This window comes from Medicago sativa, chromosome 2, assembly GCF_051527215.1.
Source record: "Medicago sativa cultivar Bolivia chromosome 2, Bolivia_mono, whole genome shotgun sequence".
NCBI classification, from domain to species: Eukaryota; Viridiplantae; Streptophyta; class Magnoliopsida; order Fabales; family Fabaceae; genus Medicago; species Medicago sativa.
In genome coordinates, this window is record NC_140750.1 from 70,919,957 (window position 1) to 70,937,236 (window position 17,280).

General features: G+C 33.3%; 1 protein-coding gene and 1 non-coding gene across 2 annotated transcripts; one reads left to right on the plus strand and one right to left on the minus strand.

The window, feature by feature from the left end:
- Positions 1 to 1,263: 1,263 nt before the first annotated feature.
- TRNAA-AGC (transfer RNA alanine (anticodon AGC)) lies at positions 1,264 to 1,336 on the minus strand. The gene has a single exon. It is a non-coding gene; the product is annotated as a tRNA-Ala (tRNA).
- A 1,685-nt stretch (positions 1,337 to 3,021) lies between these two features.
- Positions 3,022 to 4,453, plus strand: LOC146950294 (uncharacterized). Its single transcript, XM_085746233.1, has 2 exons — positions 3,022 to 3,128; positions 3,356 to 4,453. Exon 2 carries the CDS (start codon positions 3,385 to 3,387, stop codon positions 4,414 to 4,416), a length of 1,032 nt encoding a protein of 343 aa, XP_085602359.1. The 5' UTR covers positions 3,022 to 3,128; positions 3,356 to 3,384; the 3' UTR covers positions 4,417 to 4,453.
- The last annotated feature ends 12,827 nt before the right edge of the window (positions 4,454 to 17,280 follow it).

Here is a 17,280-nt window from a genome sequence, read left to right on the forward strand (position 1 = left end):
TTAGTGTGTGATCTGTAAATACTTCTGTATACGCTCTTTGAGCCTTAAGTCTTGACCCCTGGTGAGTTCCTAGAGCCCAACTGACTTAAACTTGCCAAAAAAAAGTGAAAAATCACTCGAGCCCATCATAATTGAAAGCAAAATGCACGTGGGATTAGCATTGGTCCATGCTTTTACATATTTATCGACCCTCCTTAGGTTCAATTTATTGAATTTCAGGATCAATTTGTGTGTCATGTTAATTTATAGAGTATTTATTAGATTATCTTGGATTTTCGGATTTTCTATTTCTCAACTGTTGGTATCACATGGCCGTCAACTCCAATGATGTGGAATTCGAAATAGCGATGGTTGACTAGTGAAATATATGTTAGGTCAACAAAAACATCGAAATATATTGCATGAGAGCAAAACATGATAACATTTTTTTTTGTTTTGAAATTAGCAAAACAATGATAACATGGATAAATTGTATTGGACGAGTTAATGGAGAGGGTTGCAGAAGCCATATGTCTTTATTTGGCCAACAATGTGATATATCACGTCACGGACTTGACATCTCTAAGAAAGGTATGGAAAAATTGGAGGTCAATATTCTTCGAAGTCTTTGATGATTAAGTTGTAACTGAATCATTGTCGAATTTACATATGACAAAGATATAGCAATAATGTGTTGTTTTCATTGTCTAATTTCTAAAGACATTTGGTGACCATGTCCTTGTTTGGAAAAGGAGGAAAAAAGGCGCGCGTGAAGCGCGTTCTTTCGTTTCCACATACATTATTCCTTCTTATTAAACTATTATTATATAGTTAAAAATGTTGTGTAGTAAATATAATTTAGAAGTTTCACGTTACTTAAAAAAGTAGAGGTTGAACAACTTTTCTTTTGCTTCCATCTTAAGCTATTTTTATGAAACAAATATCCCTTTATGTCTCCTATAATATTAATTTGTTAAATATTAGTACTTTTTTCCCCATTGAGTATGGTTATGGTGCCAATTACGCCTTCATCATATCTTCATTGGTACTTGCTCTATCAATAATTTGTTTCTGCTTTCTCTTTTCATCATTTTTTGTTGTTGTGATTATGAATTCATATGAACAAAAGAAAAGTGGTTATGAATTTTAAACTAACATGAAATAAATGTCTATATAGGAGGAAATGTGTAAGTAACCCATCTAGTTCGATTATCTCCAATTTCGATGGACATGCTCAAGTGAACAATGAGATTGGACTCTCTTCAAAAGGGAAAAAAATTAAAATGGAGATGCGGGGTATCGATCCCCGTACCTCTCGCATGCTAAGCGAGCGCTCTACCATCTGAGCTACATCCCCGTTTGCTTGAAATTCTCAATCATTAATATTAGCCATTCTCCCATTAGAGATCTAAATCGCAGTATGCTAAATTGGACGATTAATTACAGTGCTAAATTGTCAATGCACTTGATCAATATATTGATTATCTATATATATTAAATCTTTTTTTTACAATTACATATATAAAATCCTGATCACTACATTTAATTCTTATTAAATCAATGGTTAGTTTTTGACTTCACTGCAATGATCCAGCCAATAAAATCCACCATATGGGAGGTAACTGTCACTTATACTTAAGCACACAGTTGGTTATAGTTTTTCTTCTTCTTTCAAGTCCATCCATTTTTGTTTATCTATATCAAGATTGAATTTGCTTCATTTACTTATCATTCATTCATGAGATAACTAAACGCAAACGATAAATTGATTACGCACATTTAATAGGGAGGAGATCATCTCCAGTGAATTTATCATTCAGTGAAATCTCTGCCTTCTATTTTTTCTTGTCATTATATAGTTGCAATAATCAAAATAAAAAGGAATGATTTAGATACTCACTGGACCTCTTCTAGTGAAAAACTCACGGGAGATCATCCAAGTCCCATTTAATAAGTGGATAGGGGACTTCAGTGCTCTAAAACTCATGCATACGGAGAGTCTGCGAAGGGGTCCTACTATTTTGGTGTTTTGTATACAGTCTTACAATGTTTTTACACCAGAGGTTGTTTTCAAGACTTGAACTCATCATCTTTTAGTGACGTGACAACAATTTTACCATTGAGACAAGGGAAGAAGCCAAAAGAGAACTATATTAAAAACCTTTTGAAGCACAAGATGTGTCTAAAAGGGATCAAAGTCAATTACGAAGAGAAAAAATAGAAAAAGTAAAAGCCAAACCAAAGACCCTCAAAACATAGGTGCATAACCAATACAAAGAGAATGATTATACCACCAGAAATGAAAATCAAACATACATGCTAGATTAAAAGCCTTCTTCCACCACCACGAATGAAGCTTGATAATCTAATAACTGGTCCAAAAAAAAATGTTTGTTATTGAAAATTCATGAGTTACACTCTTTCCAAGTGATCTAGATACTAGCCAGCCATATCACCTATAAACAAATACGAGTTTTCTTCCTGAACACATGGATGCTGCCGAATTGAAGTGCATGTAATTTAACCAATATCTTTTGGAAGAAAACTAAAGACACCTATGATATTTCACCAATACTTGGACAAATGCAGTCATAAATCCTACTTTACTTACAATTAACATTCAGTTAATATCACAATCAAATGGCATAATAGTCGATATACTTTCTACATGTAAAGAGTTAAAATTTGGAGAGTATCAATTCTTAGCTCCTATGCTTTGTTTACAAACTCAATTTACAATCTCATAATTCTATATCACTTTTCATACAAAAGAGAATTCTCTTAGAAAATTATACCAACTTTATAAGATGTAGTAAAGAGATAATATAATGGAATTTTTCAATATTTTGTGTATAAAAAAAGGTCATGTGAACCAACAACAGCCCTTCCTTTACCTATACTATTAAAACCGTATATGATGTTGTGGCATCTTTTTGAAAGGAGAAAATAACTCAATGGAAACCTTTAAAGGGTATCTTTTCACTCAAGTAGCTTTTTGGCACCTTATAAATACTCCTCATTTCTCCCACTTTCACTATCATCACCACAACCATTCCTCTATCATTTGCATCATAAAGATCCTTTTCAAGTTGCAACTATAGCACTTCCAGTGTTCTATATCTCTATTGGATGTTGTTTTGTTGCCTCAGGTAATTCATTAAATTTTATTTTTCATGCTTTATTATGTGTAATTTTTTTTAATTTCTTTCTAAACCCACATTCACATTCATGTACTAGCCCAACCATCCTTTGTGATAAGTTGGAATTCTATTAAAACTAATAGCACTAATCCATTAAGTTGGAATTCTATTAAAACTAATAGATTCATCCTTTTTAATTTTCATTTTCCTAATTAGTGTTACTTACATGCTTGCAGATAACAACAAGATTCAAAGCAAAGAAAATATGGTGATGCACAAGCAAGACATTGTTACCATTTTGGGGTCTGAAACTTTCACTCCAATGAATAAAACCGATTCCTCCAAAAAACTCTCAAACTCACACTCAAAAGTCACTAGTGAATTGGATATATGGAGTTCAATCTTGAACCAAAAAAACAAAGATGAAGCTTCACAATCAAAACCTCCTCCTTATATTCACCCACTTGTGAAAAATTCAAAAAATTATTTAAGTGAAAAGAGTCTCGAAATTTGCACCGAGAGCCTTGGATCAGAAACCGGCTCAGATGGTTTCTCTTCTTACACAATATCATCCGAGGATAACAATTCAAATGATGATGAAAACTTGAAAGAAAAGGTGGAAATGGTGAAGAAGATTCGTTCTTTTCCTCCTCCACTTCCTTCACTCTTTAATCAAAGCCAACCACTTCAAATGAAGCCCCAACGCGACAATGGAAGGTTGTTTTTGTTCCTACAAGTTGTGTCAATTCCTTCACAGAATAACTTCTTCGCTAAGCGACAAAATGGTCGCCTTATCCTCTCGTTTAATAACGATGAAGAAGAACTTGGTGATGAGTTTGAGGAAGATGAGAGTGTGATAGAGAAAACACAGACGTTACCTAGTGAGATAACAAGTATACCTAATTTCGAATTAGCGTTGAATAAGACAATTTGGTTAGTTAACAAAAGGCCAAAATGTTCAAAGTTCAACCAAGTGTTCAATTATGAGGATGTTAAGGTAGTGCAACATGGTTCATTTCCTATGATCAATGGTTATGAATATTACTGGAGAAACAAGGCTACCAAAAATGTTGCTCCTAGTAATCAACACAATAGTATTAGCAACAAGGTTGTTAACGTTGTCTCTGGAAACAAGAACATAAATCAAGATTCAAATGAAGCATCACAAGATTCACAACAGTTGTTTGTTTTGAGAGGTGTGAATAAGGATTATTTGGTTCATAGTTTGAAGTTTTGCAAGGATTCTAGAACTACAAGGTCGTTTATGTTCTGGGACCCATGTTGCATTGCTACCTAATTTCTCTATTTTTTTTATTCATCCATGTTATTTTCTCTCTTCTTGTTCCACTTTTTTTTTTTTCTTCTTATAGTTGTGGTCAAATAAAAAAAATGTAAGGGAGATATATATACTATACTTGTAAGAATTAAACGAGATGAATTACTAATTAACACTGTTGATGGTATTGATCATTTCAAAAAAAAAATGTCTATTGCATTGACAATTACACAAACAAAATAATATAATGGTATGTTGATGAACACATGTCTGAACATGTTGAATGGATAGTTGTTGAAATGGTGCATGTTGAAGACATAATTGGCATGAACAATGTTTCACATGACCACCTCTGACCTCGTCTTCAACACTACTATGAATCCTTGCTCGATATCAATTATGAAATATCTGATTTGATACGTCTTAGAATGATTTGCTTCTCTCTTGATCTTTAATAACACATAATTATTTGTTCCTTCTTACAATGATTTGTTCCTCTCTTATATTGTTTGAGTATGATCTCAGGACAGATCCAGAAATTTTATTAAGTGGAGTCAATGTCATATCATAAAAAAAAAGGTTGTTATTTTATCAATGTAAATAATTACAATACTTTTTGTATAAAATTACTTCTTTTGGTTTCTTTTTATGACCGATCTTCTTTTGGTTTCTTAATAAACGCTTTTAGAATTTTTATTAGTATTATTCTTGGTTTTATAATTTATTGTAGTATTATAAATCGACTAATTGAAGACAAAAATATCATATAAGGGGAGTCACATTGCATAAATATCAAAGTATTTATTAAAAATAAAACGAGTAAGTGGGGGTCAGCTGATCCTCTGACCTCACTGCCCCGACCTTACATCTGTGACTTATCTCAGATCTCAGGGGAGGGGGCCTATCTTAGTTTGACATTTTGTTGTGTGGTCTATATAAACATGTCCATAATGATTTAATAAGTTCTAGTCTTAGTTTGACATTTTGTTGTTTGCTCCATCTAAAATCTTCTCTGAGAGAACTACCTTTGAACCACATCTGGATGATATGGTTAAATTTTCCTTTTGAAAATGTTTCCCTGTAAAGAAGTTTGGTCGCCCTTGCTTCTTTATGAGTGAGAAGTAGAATCCGTCATATGTCGAAACCTATAGTGTTATGTGGTGGTGGTGGTGTTATATTGTCGGGCCCTCCCGTCTCTGCGGCTATTCGGTGGTTCGCTCTGATCTCTTCCTGCCGATGGTATTTGGTGCTTGTTGGTGAGGAGGAGCTAGGTATTTTCTTAGTTGCCTCTTGTTTTTGGCTTCTTTCTTGTTTCTTTGCATTTAATATTGTAGTTATGGTCTGTTTCTTTTTCGTTATTTTCTATTTTTCATTAGTAAATTTTTCCTTAGTAAAAAAATCCATAATTTCTTTTATTGGTTTTAAAAAACACAAGTAACCCAATGATGATTTGTTACTAGCTTGGGAAATATTTAGGACTGCTGCACAAACTTTGCCTACAATATTTCTGGAACATTTTTTTTTTTGGGTGGCAAAGTGTAGAATAAGGATCTTCTCAGTTTAATGGCCATTTTCAGTCGAAGAATGGTTAATTATGCCTACAAGTGGTGGGCAACCGTACAGCATGATGTTGGGCACTGATTCCAAACACATAAAAGTGTTTTTTTTTTTTCTTCAATATAATTTAGATTAAATATACATTTAGTCTTGTAAGTATATTACTTTTTGCTCTTTAGTTATTGTAAATTTTTTATTTTTTTTTATTTTCATCCTTGCAAATATATTCCGTTTTACTTTTTATTTTCATTGTTTTTGTTTTGTTTTAGACTGCAATATTTATTTATGGAGGAATTGATCTATCAAATATTTAGAACATTTATCTTAGTCCTTTTAATATGAGTGGGAAATAAGAAAATGAATAAAATAAATAATATTACAATATATTGCAGAGATCAATTCTTATTGAATAAATATTGCAAAGACCCAAACATAACAACAAAGATTAAAAACAAAAAGCATACCAAAGAATTCACATTTGTCTCCGTAAGATTTAGGTGGTGTTACATTTGGAAGGATAGAAAGTAAACAAATATTTTTACGGAGACTAATAACAAAACAAAAAAGCCATAGCATAACATGAGGAGGTTAGAGAAGAAGGTCATAGCGGTTCTTTCACAGTGTAGTTGAGTTTGAATGTCATGTTGGTATCAGAAGCACGTGTAGCACTTGGGTTGACATTGTGGTTGGTGACATTGATGACATTAGTCAACTACAATGTCACAAGTGTACAACAAAACAAAAAAACGTAAGTGTTAGCCAACAACACTTGTGACATTGTGGTTAGTCAATGTCTCATAAGTGTTATCCCTGAAGCAGCAGAGTGAAGAGTGCAACACTCTTAGACCCCAAAAAAATAAGTCTAAAATTTGAGCCTTAAAAATAATATAAAAAGTCCATTAAACTCAAAACAAAAAAACAATACTTGAATTTTAAAAGGAGGTGTCGGATGTTGATGCAAATCTTTGTTTTTTTTAATTGAAAGTGTTGCAATTATTATTGATGAAAAAGACGATTATAGTGAAGATGATGAGCACACGATGAAGAGGAATATATTAATATTTGTTTGAGTTTTTTTAACGATGAAAATTATTTTTAATTAAATATATTACTAATAATCATATGTACCAAACCACCTCATTTGTACACATTTTAAAATATAAAGGATTTGAACGGAAAAAAAAAATAAAGGCTCAGGTATTACAAATAAATAAAATAAATTATTTAAACGGGGTAAAAAAAGATAATAAAAACTCAATTGTTATAAATAAATAAGATAAAGTCCTATTTTAGTTTGTTCAAAAAAGATAAGGCAACCCTACATAATTTTGCCTAAAATTTTCTATTGAAGATTGAACGAAATTCAGCAAAAAGAAAGCAATGGAACAATAGAACATTTCAAACTTGTCCTATTCGGAGGCTACGTGTGAAGATAGGAATGCCTTGTCATGCATAAGCTTGTGGTGGCTTTAAGTTTATGGGTTACCTTTTATGTAAAATACACATAAAAAAAGACGAGCAAATTGAAACAGAAAATTTGAGAAAGGTACTGAAAATAGATTCTGATGTTAGGACAAATAGATTAGATAGTGAATGTTGTCCACTCGATGTCTCTATCTTTCTATGAAAAATGTGTTACTATTGGGAAATAGGGAGGGCACGATATACTATCTCATACAAATTTTCCTTGAGAATTGGTCTCCCTTAACTATGTCAATTGTTTAGTGAGGAGCCAAAGTAGTGACCTCTGTTCATTATGTGGCCCTTTCATGTTGGTCACTTGCTTCAATTGTCTTTCAACACAATAGATTTTCACCAAGACAAATTTTGAAATTAGACCTTTTAATAATTCAAAATTTTATCATAATTAGTCTTGTTAACTATGCCTATAGACATTAATTAAAGAATCCATAAATAAAAAATTTGTCTTAAAAATATAGTAAGTTATTACTTTTGATCAAGTAATATTGCACCACTTTTTTTTATAAAAAAAAAAAAAAAAAAACTTATTTATTGATCCTCTTCGAGAAGTAGGTATAAATTATAATTGATCAATTTTCTAATCAATTTGTGTGTCTTGTTAATTTATAGTGGCATTTATCAAATTATCTTTAATTTTCGGATTTTCTATTTCTCAACTATTGGTATCAATGTCAATTACTCCAACGATGTGAAATTTGAAGTGGGAATGGTTGACTAGTGAAATATATGTTAGGTCAACAGAAGCATCAAAATACGTTGCATGAGAGCAAACATGATTACATGGATAAATTGTATTGGAGGAGTTAATGGAGAGGGTTGCATGAATCATATGTATTTATTGGACAACAATGTGATATATCATGTCATGGACTTGACATCTCTGAGAAACTATGGAAAAACTGGAGGTCAATATTAATCGAAGTCATTGATAAACAAGTCCTAGGTGAATCAAAAGTTGTACATGCTACAAATTTCAATCAAGTAATCAATTACAAAATACTCTATTTGGAAAACATCAAAATTTCAAAACTTTCTTAAGCTACACATTAGAGCTTCTAAAAATTAGGGTGAGAGAACTTGATACTTAAGGTAGAAGTTGACCACACTCAATCAAACACTCACTAGTGAAACTTTTTTATGCAAACATGGGTCTCATGTACGCACAACTGCGGAGACTGATATTGGTGCATTGATTTCTCTACTCTCTTGTTTGAGAATTATGATGACGATGATAAATCATGATTTTAATTGTTCTCTTTGTTTTATTTGTCTTGTACATTAACACAGAGAAAAATGGGAAGGAATCTCGTCACTAAGCCATATAAATGTGTTGATTTTAAATGTGTCGTATACAATATGATTTATATACTTTAATTTATTTTGATGGCGGTCACCCCGAACTTTTTTGTTTGGCTCCGCCATTGGCCTCTGCAAAATGCTATGTTTCTTGTAGTGTGATTTCTCAAAAGAGTAAGGCTGCATGGTCAATGAAGCTCTTTTTCAATAGGTTTTATTTTTTTTTTTTAATAGTTTTAATGTTGGTATTGTTGAATAAAGAGGAGATGTATGTAACTTAGAGGAGATCAATTACACAGGAAAAATAAAGGGAAGGGATTGACGACGATAAATTATACATAGAATTCAACCGTTAAATTAAAAGTTTTATTAAAATATGTAGCTGATTGTTTTAGGCCAAGAATGATACAAATGGATCTTCTCAATTAGAATTCTCTCTTCTTCTTTTTTTCTCAATTGTTGCATCCCAACCATTAAATATAAGAGAGGAAATGAGAAATAAAATTATTAAAAATAACGAGGGCTTGAATTTTATGGTTAAGGTACCATAATTAAAAAAACTAAGAAAATTCTAATCAAGAAAATTCATTTCTCAAGAATGATAGTAACCGATTTTGAGTCTCCTATTATGAAACTGAAGAAATGTGAAAAATGAATCTTATTACTTGAGAATGAAGTAAGTACAAGCATATATATACATGTAGAAACTGTACTACACTTAAGCTAAATGTACTACACTTAAGCTAATTGTACTATAGCCAGTAACTTGTACTACAAGGAATCTCAGCTTTCACTCTTATTTTGTTCCTTTTGCTCATGGTGTAATAGCCCCCCACAAGTTGGAGGTTGGTATATATTGACCATCCCCAACTTGGACAATAAACTGCTGAAAGGTTGAGGAAGTAGAGATTTTGTAAAGAAATATGCTACTTGTTCTTTTGAAGAAACTGGCAAGAGTTTCAGTATGCCTGCTTGCACCTTTTCCCTGACAATATGGCAGTCTATCTCTAAATGCTTGGTTCTTTCATGAAATACAGGGTTGGCTGCTATATGTAGAGCACTCAAGTTGTCACAGTAAATCACAGGAGTCTTTTTACATTGAACTTGAAGATCTTTCATCAAATACAATAACCATTGCATCTCACAGGCTGCTGAAGCTAGTGCTCTATATTCAGCTTCTGAAGAAGATCTTGACACTATAAGCTGCTTCTTGGTTCTCCAAGAAATCAATGATTTTCCTATGAAAAACATTGTCCTGAAATAGATCTCCTGGTGTCTCTGCAACCTTCCCAGTCAGCATCAGAAAATCCTTGAATATGCAACTCTGAATCTCTGGGGAAGAATATGCCAGAACCTGGACAACCTTTGAGGTATTTAAGAACCCTCATACCAGCATTGTAATGAATTTGAGAAGGATTGGAGAGAAATTGGCTCAACTGCTGTGTGATGTATGTTATGTCTGGCCTTGTTGTATTTAGATACAACAATCTTCCTACAAGCCTTCTGTATGAAGGTATATCATGATAAGGAGAGCTAGAATCATAGTGTAATTTGATGGTGGGATCAGATGGTGTAGAGACTGGTTTGGCACCCAAAAGACCAGTATCATCTAGCAAATCAAGATAATATTTTCTCTGGCATAGAAAAATGCCTTTTGCAGAATGAGCAACTTCAAGGCCCAAAAAATATTTAAGTTGACCTAAATCCTTGATTTTGAACTGATCATGGAGTATAGTTTTGATGGATGTGAATTCAGTGAGAGAGTTGCTAGCAAGAATCACATCATCAACATATACTAAAATAATAGTGAAATCAGTATCTGTTTGCTTGGTGAATAAGGAATGGTCAGAAGCAGCTTGAACATAGTGAAGTTGCAGAAGGATAGAGGTCAGTTTCTCATACCATTTCCTGCTGGCCTGCTTGAGTCCATACAAGGATTTGTGGAGTTTGCAAACTTGATTGGGATGAGAATGAGGCACACCTGGAGGAATGTTCATATAGACATCTTCTTGAAGGTCACCATGCAGAAAAGCATTGTTGACATCAAGTTGATGAAGATGCCAATTATTGACTGAAGCTAAAGCAATGACAACTCTGACAGTGGTCATTTTAGCAACTGGTGAATAGGTGTCAAAGTAATCAAGCCCTTCAACTTGAGTGTAACCCTTAGCCACCAATCTAGCCTTATACCTTTCCACAGAACCATCAGCATGATGCTTGATTTTGTATATCCATCTGCAACCAATAGGTTTGACCTGAGCAGGAAGGTCAACAATCTCCCAAGTACCAGTTTTCTCAAGTGCAGATAGTTCATCTTGCATAGCCTGCCTCCAACATTCATGTTGACTGGCCTCAACATAGGTTTTGGGCTCAATGTGATGTAAAATGGACAAAGTAAATGCAGAGTGTGAGTGAGACAAATTATTGTGATGCAAGTAATTTGAAATAGGATAAGTATTAAAAGAAGAAACAGAAGCATTGCAAACAAAGTCTTTAAGGTAGGTGGGGGCATGTTTGTCTCTGGAGGAAACCCTAAGAGGAGCAGGTGATGGTGAAGGGATGACAGGAGTAGGTAAAGAAGTGTCATCATCAAGAAACTGTGAACTGTCAACAGGAGAAGAATGTTCAGGTGAAGGAAAATAGGTCCAAGATGATGTGGGAGAAGGTTGGGATGGAATGTATGGTAAAATATGTTCATGGAAAGTAACATGTCTAGAGATAAAGATGGTATGATTATGGAGATCAAGTAAAACAAAACCTTTGTAGCCAGACTTGTAACCCAAGAAACGTGATTTCCTGGCTCTAGGATGAAGTTTAGATCTTTGAGCTTGTAAAGTAGAAGCAAAACAAAGGGAACCAAACACTTTGAAAAGAGTAGAGTCAGGAATGGAATGATAAAGTAACTGATATGGTGATTGGTTTTTGAGGAGTGGAGTGGTGACTCTATTAATGAGGAAAACAGCATGTAAAACTGCATATGACCAATAGGTTTTAGGTAGTTTAGATTGAAAAAGCAATGCTCTTCCCACATTGAGAATATGTTGATGTTTTCTCTCTACTCTCCCATTTTGTTGGGGTGTTTCAACACATGATTTTTGATGCAATATCCCTTTTGAAGCATAAAAAGTAGGAAGGTTAAATTCTGGTCCATTATCAGATCTAACAATTTTGGGAATGGTATGAAACTGGTTTTCAATCATGGTTATAAAAGTTTGCACATGGTTTGATACTTCTGCTTTGGATTTAAGCAGGATGATCCAGACATATCTACTGTGATCATCAACAATAGTAAGAAAATATTTGTGATTATGAATAGATGGAGTAGATAGAGGACCCCAAATATCCATATGTAACAGATCAAAGTTAGCAGAAGCATAAGATGAACTAGAAGAAAAGGGCAATTTCTTGTGTTTTGCATAATGGCAAACATCACAAGTAGCTGTATTATCAATGTTAATATCAGGATACAATGAGTGCATATGGGACAATCTCTTATGAGAGAGATGACCTAATTTGAAATGCCACAAGGCAGATAAAGGAATAGAAGAACTAGAGTAATGCATACAAGAAACTTTATTGATGGGTTTATTACAATGAGGAAGCTTAGATTGAAAAACATTAGAAGGAAAGCAAGTATCAGTAAACTTCAGTCTGTAGAGACCATCATGAAGTTCACCCAAACCAATCATCCTCTTGGAGCTCAAGTCCTGTATAAAACAATGTTTAGATTGAAAATGGACAAAACAAGATAATGAATCACAAAGTTTAAAAATGGAAATGAGGTTAATATTGAATTGAGGTGAATATAGAACATGAGAAAGATAAAGTTGTGGAGAAAAATGGACAGTACCAGCTTGTTTAACAATAACAGATTGGCCATTTGGGAGATTAACATATGTGGGAGATATAGGATAAATTGTGCTAAAATATTGCAATGATGAACAAATGTGCTCATTAGCACCAGAATCAAGTAACCAAATAGGAGTTTGAGCATTTAAAGAGTTTGAAGAAATGGTATTTATACCTGCAGAAGAGGATTGTTGAGAAATGACATGATTGGAACTAGCTGGGGAAGGAGCTGGAGGAGTCAAACTTGAATGTTGAAGCAGAGATACAAGATGAAGGTACTGCTCTTGAGTGATACTGGCACTTGTACTGGGAGCAGATGAAGAAGCCTCAGCAACAACATTTACAGGCTTATCTTCACAAGCTTCACGAGAAGAAGCATTAATAGAGGACTTGGACTTCATAAATGGAGGAAAGCCATGCTTTTGGTAACATGTTTCCACTGTATGATTGGTGCGGTTGCAAAAGGTGCAATATCTAGAACCTTTACCACCATAATTGTTCTTACCACGCCCATAACATCTGTTAGAATCAGTAGCATTCACAAGGATATTAGAATCATCCAAAGGAACTGGTGCAGAAACTTGCACATTGTTGCTCTCTTCCTGTACAACGAGTGAATACACCTTATTTATGGAAGGAAGAGGATCCATCAACAGCACTTGAGTTTTTACAACAGAAAACTGCTCATTTAAGCCAGTGAGGAATTGTATAACTTGATCCTCTAAACGATAATAACGTGCAGAGCGCATAGCTTCGCATCTACAAGTATGAACACAGGTGCATGCTGGCATAGGTCTATGGGAATTAAGCTCTTCCCAAAGCGTCTTCATCTCAGTGAAGTAATCAAGAACAGATTTTGAACCTTGCTTAAGGTTATTGATAGAAGATCTTAACATAGAAACACGAATACGATCAGCTTTTGAAAACCTTTCTTTCAGTTCTTCCCAAACGTCAATAGCACGCACATGAAAAACAATCGTTTGTGCAATTTGAGGGGAAACTGAATTGAGAATCCATGAATGTATGAGATAATTGCATCGTTCCCACGCTACTCTGTTCAAATCATCATCATCAGGAACAGGAGTGGATCCATCAATGAATGCAAGCTTGTTCTTGGCGCCAAGTGCTCGTTGCATGGATCTGCTCCATGAAAGATAATTGGAACCGGTGAGAAGTGGTGTAACAACCACAGTATTAGGACCTTCACTGGGATGAACGTAGAAGATAGAAGTAGTATCAACTTGATTTTGTTGACGAACCATGATTGAATGAAGGAAAAATGCAGAAAACAAAGATTGCTCGAAACTATGAATTCACAACGAATTCAACCAAGAAAACTATGAATTCACAACGAATTCAACAAAGAAACAACGAATTCACAACGAATTCAACAAAGAAACGGTGAATTCACAACGAATTCAACAAGAAAGAAGAAGAAATTTGCGCGAAAACTCAAGGAAAAACGCGCGAAAAATGCAGCGGAGTTAGTTACGGATCGTAACAAACTCTCTCTTCAAAGAGAGCTCTTGATACCATATTATGAAACTGAAGAAATGTGAAAAATGAATCTTATTACTTGAGAATGAAGTAAGTACAAGCATATATATACATGTAGAAACTGTACTACACTTAAGCTAAAGGTACTACACTTAAGCTAATTGTACTATAGCCAGTAACTTGTACTACAAGGAATCTCAGCTTTCACTCTTATTTTGTTCCTTTTGCTCATGGTGTAATATCTCCCACAAGCCAAAAGAAACAAACTATTAGTGTTTTTGTGAAGGATAGAAAAAATGATTTGGTGACTTTTTGGGGTCCCATGTAATGAACAGAAAGATTGTCTATAGAATAAATGAATAAATTAAATATATGGTTGAGGGCATGCTGAGAGAAAGTTCTTTCACAATATCTACATTATAAACCACTAGAAATGGGAAACTCCTAAGGAAAAAAATTCTTATGTTTCTTCTTTTAACTTTGTAGGTAATATTTTTAGAATAAGCTCTACATTGTCAAGGATTCCCATTCCGACACAAAATTCACTCAAACATTGCACCCTCTCACGTCATGTTCCACAATGCTTACTTTAGTCTACTTATATCCCTATAGTTTTTCTTCAAACAAAAAAAATTGGACCAGTTCGTGCATTTTTTTTATTAATTAGACCGTTGAACCTAGCATTAAAATCATAGATGAAAGTATTTAAAAATAATAATTGGAGAAAATTTTCAAGAGGTCAATTAGGGTTAATTTAATTTGTAGCTTAGGTCCACAATTGATGCAAGCTAATCCAATAGTAACTATGAGGTTGAGAAACATATAGGGTTGCTGGAATCCAAAAAGTGAAATAATTCAGTTGTTGACAATGATGTTTATTTTACTAAATACATGGTCATTGGTCAGTGATTAGTTAATAAGATCAAGTGAGCACAAAATTTTCGTATGGTTGTGAGTAAAATAGAGAATACTGTATTATAGTATATGCTTAATAAGCAAGAATGATAGCTGAGTTGTTATCCAATTCATTTTTGTTATAATAATATTGTTATAAAGTGAATAACTTGAAAAGCGAAATTCAGATTCCCATAATGTAAAATTTTATGACGAGGCAACTCCAAATCCATCCATTGCATTGTGTACAAACTACAAAGTACTTTTTGTATAAAAGAATATAAAATTAATTAAATTAAATTTTGTTATCTATGACTTACATTATTTTATCACATTTATCGGGTTCTCTTTAAATTTTTGGTTTGCGATTTATGAACTATTAATATCACATGACAGTGATCAATTCATATGGTGTGAAATTCATTCAAGGTGGACGCTTCACGGAAGTGGTAATATTTTTCATCGTTACAATGAAGAGTGAAATATAGTTAGGTCAGCAAGAACTTTTGAAGACGTTACATGCATGAGAACAAACATGATAAAATGGATTAGACATTGAAGATGACCTCCAAGAAGGAGACATTGGAGATGACCTCCAAGAAGCAAGGAAAACATTGGAGTTCAGTAAGCAGCTAAGTTTATATTCGGAGATGGAGAAGGAGAACCACACAAATGATGCTTTCCAACTTATATCTACACTAATTAGTTTTAGTTTTGGTGCCATTACTGTAAGATGTCAAAAGACATGTCTTTTATCGGCCTATCGGGTGCATGGAGTGCTTCGGATCAGTCTAGGGGGCGATGCAAGCGATTGCATCTATGATTATGTATGACCCTTCGTATTTTGTATCAAAGTGGTTTCAATATATGGTGTGATTATTTTTATCTCATTTGAAGTTGGTTTATCTTTTTAGAGTCGGTTAGAATTAGGCGTGTATAAATCTTAGAGTAGTATCATTGTGTCCGCTTCTAGGAGTAGCCGGTGTTATAGTTGTGATCATAGATTACATATCCCTTTGTATTTGATCTATGGAGCTAGACCATATTAATAAACTTTTCATTACCAAAAGGAAAAAAAACATGTCATCGCTAAGAGTGGTATGAGAAAATTGGAGAGTCGAAGGCCCTAATGAACAAGTAAGGAAAAAAAGATGTGTCTAATTTTAGAAATTGACAAAATTAGAGGATTTAAATCGCTTATTTAGAAATATGATGACCAAAATCTAGAATTTTTAAAAGAGACCAAAATCTAAAAAGGTGTAACAAAAATGATTTTTATGGAGATGCAGGGTATCGATCCCCATACCTCTCGCATGCTAAGCGAGCGCTCTACCATCTGAGCTACATCCCCATGTTATACAAATTTAAATGTAAAACAATTTTTTACACTTATTCCGAATTAATTTACATGCCATATGTTTGAAGTAATCCAATATTAGTAATTTTCCTATCAAAAATTTAAATTATAATATGCTAAATTGTGGAAAAACTAATCTCTTCTATTATACATTGGACACGGTTGGATATACAGTTAAAACTCTATAAATTAATAATGTCAGGACCGGAGAAATTTATTAATTTAGAGAATTATTAATTTATCGATAAATTAATAATTATTAATTTAAAGAGTTTTTAAGTAATTATACTGTACATACCAAACAAAAAGACAAATTAGTCTATGCCTCTTAGAATTACGTTGCAGCGAACTTTGGGACTCAACGTAAATTAGTAACTACTGTGTTCATATGCATTGAAAATCAATAATGACTTTTGAAGTACAGTAAATGTAAACAAGAGGAACAAATGTGTTCAATGTATTCTTAATATATATTTTTTTCAGTTTCTATGAATTATTAATTTATGATTTTCATGGGACCGAAAATTATAAAGGGATCTCCCGAAAAATTATTATCTTATTATTTTATCAAGTTTTTCAATTTTTTACATTGGCCCAAGTCGGGACCGGACAAATTTATTATTTTAGAGAGTTTATTAATTTACCGAGTATTAAATTAAAGAGTTTCTACTGTAGGCTTTTTTAACAGTTCAACAATTTTGTTTAGTTATATCCGCTTGGTCAATATTTCCTGTTACATTTTAACTAAACATGTTTTTTATTGGTGCCGGCTTAAAGGAGATGTCACTAACGTAAGGGTTTTATGACTCTAAATTTTTTAGGCCTCATGTCTCCCAAATTTTTTTTTTTGCTTTAAATATATTTTTGCTAGTCAAATTTTTTAAATGTTTTTGCGCCGAGCTCGATTAGTGGTTAAATGAAGAGTTGTAGACTTTCAGTCATGTTGCAAGTTC

Bases quoted from the DNA above. Each gene is read 5' to 3' on its own strand.
- LOC146950294 (XM_085746233.1), top strand. From the start codon at position 3,385: ATGGTGATGCACAAGCAAGACATTGTTACCATTTTGGGGTCTGAAACT.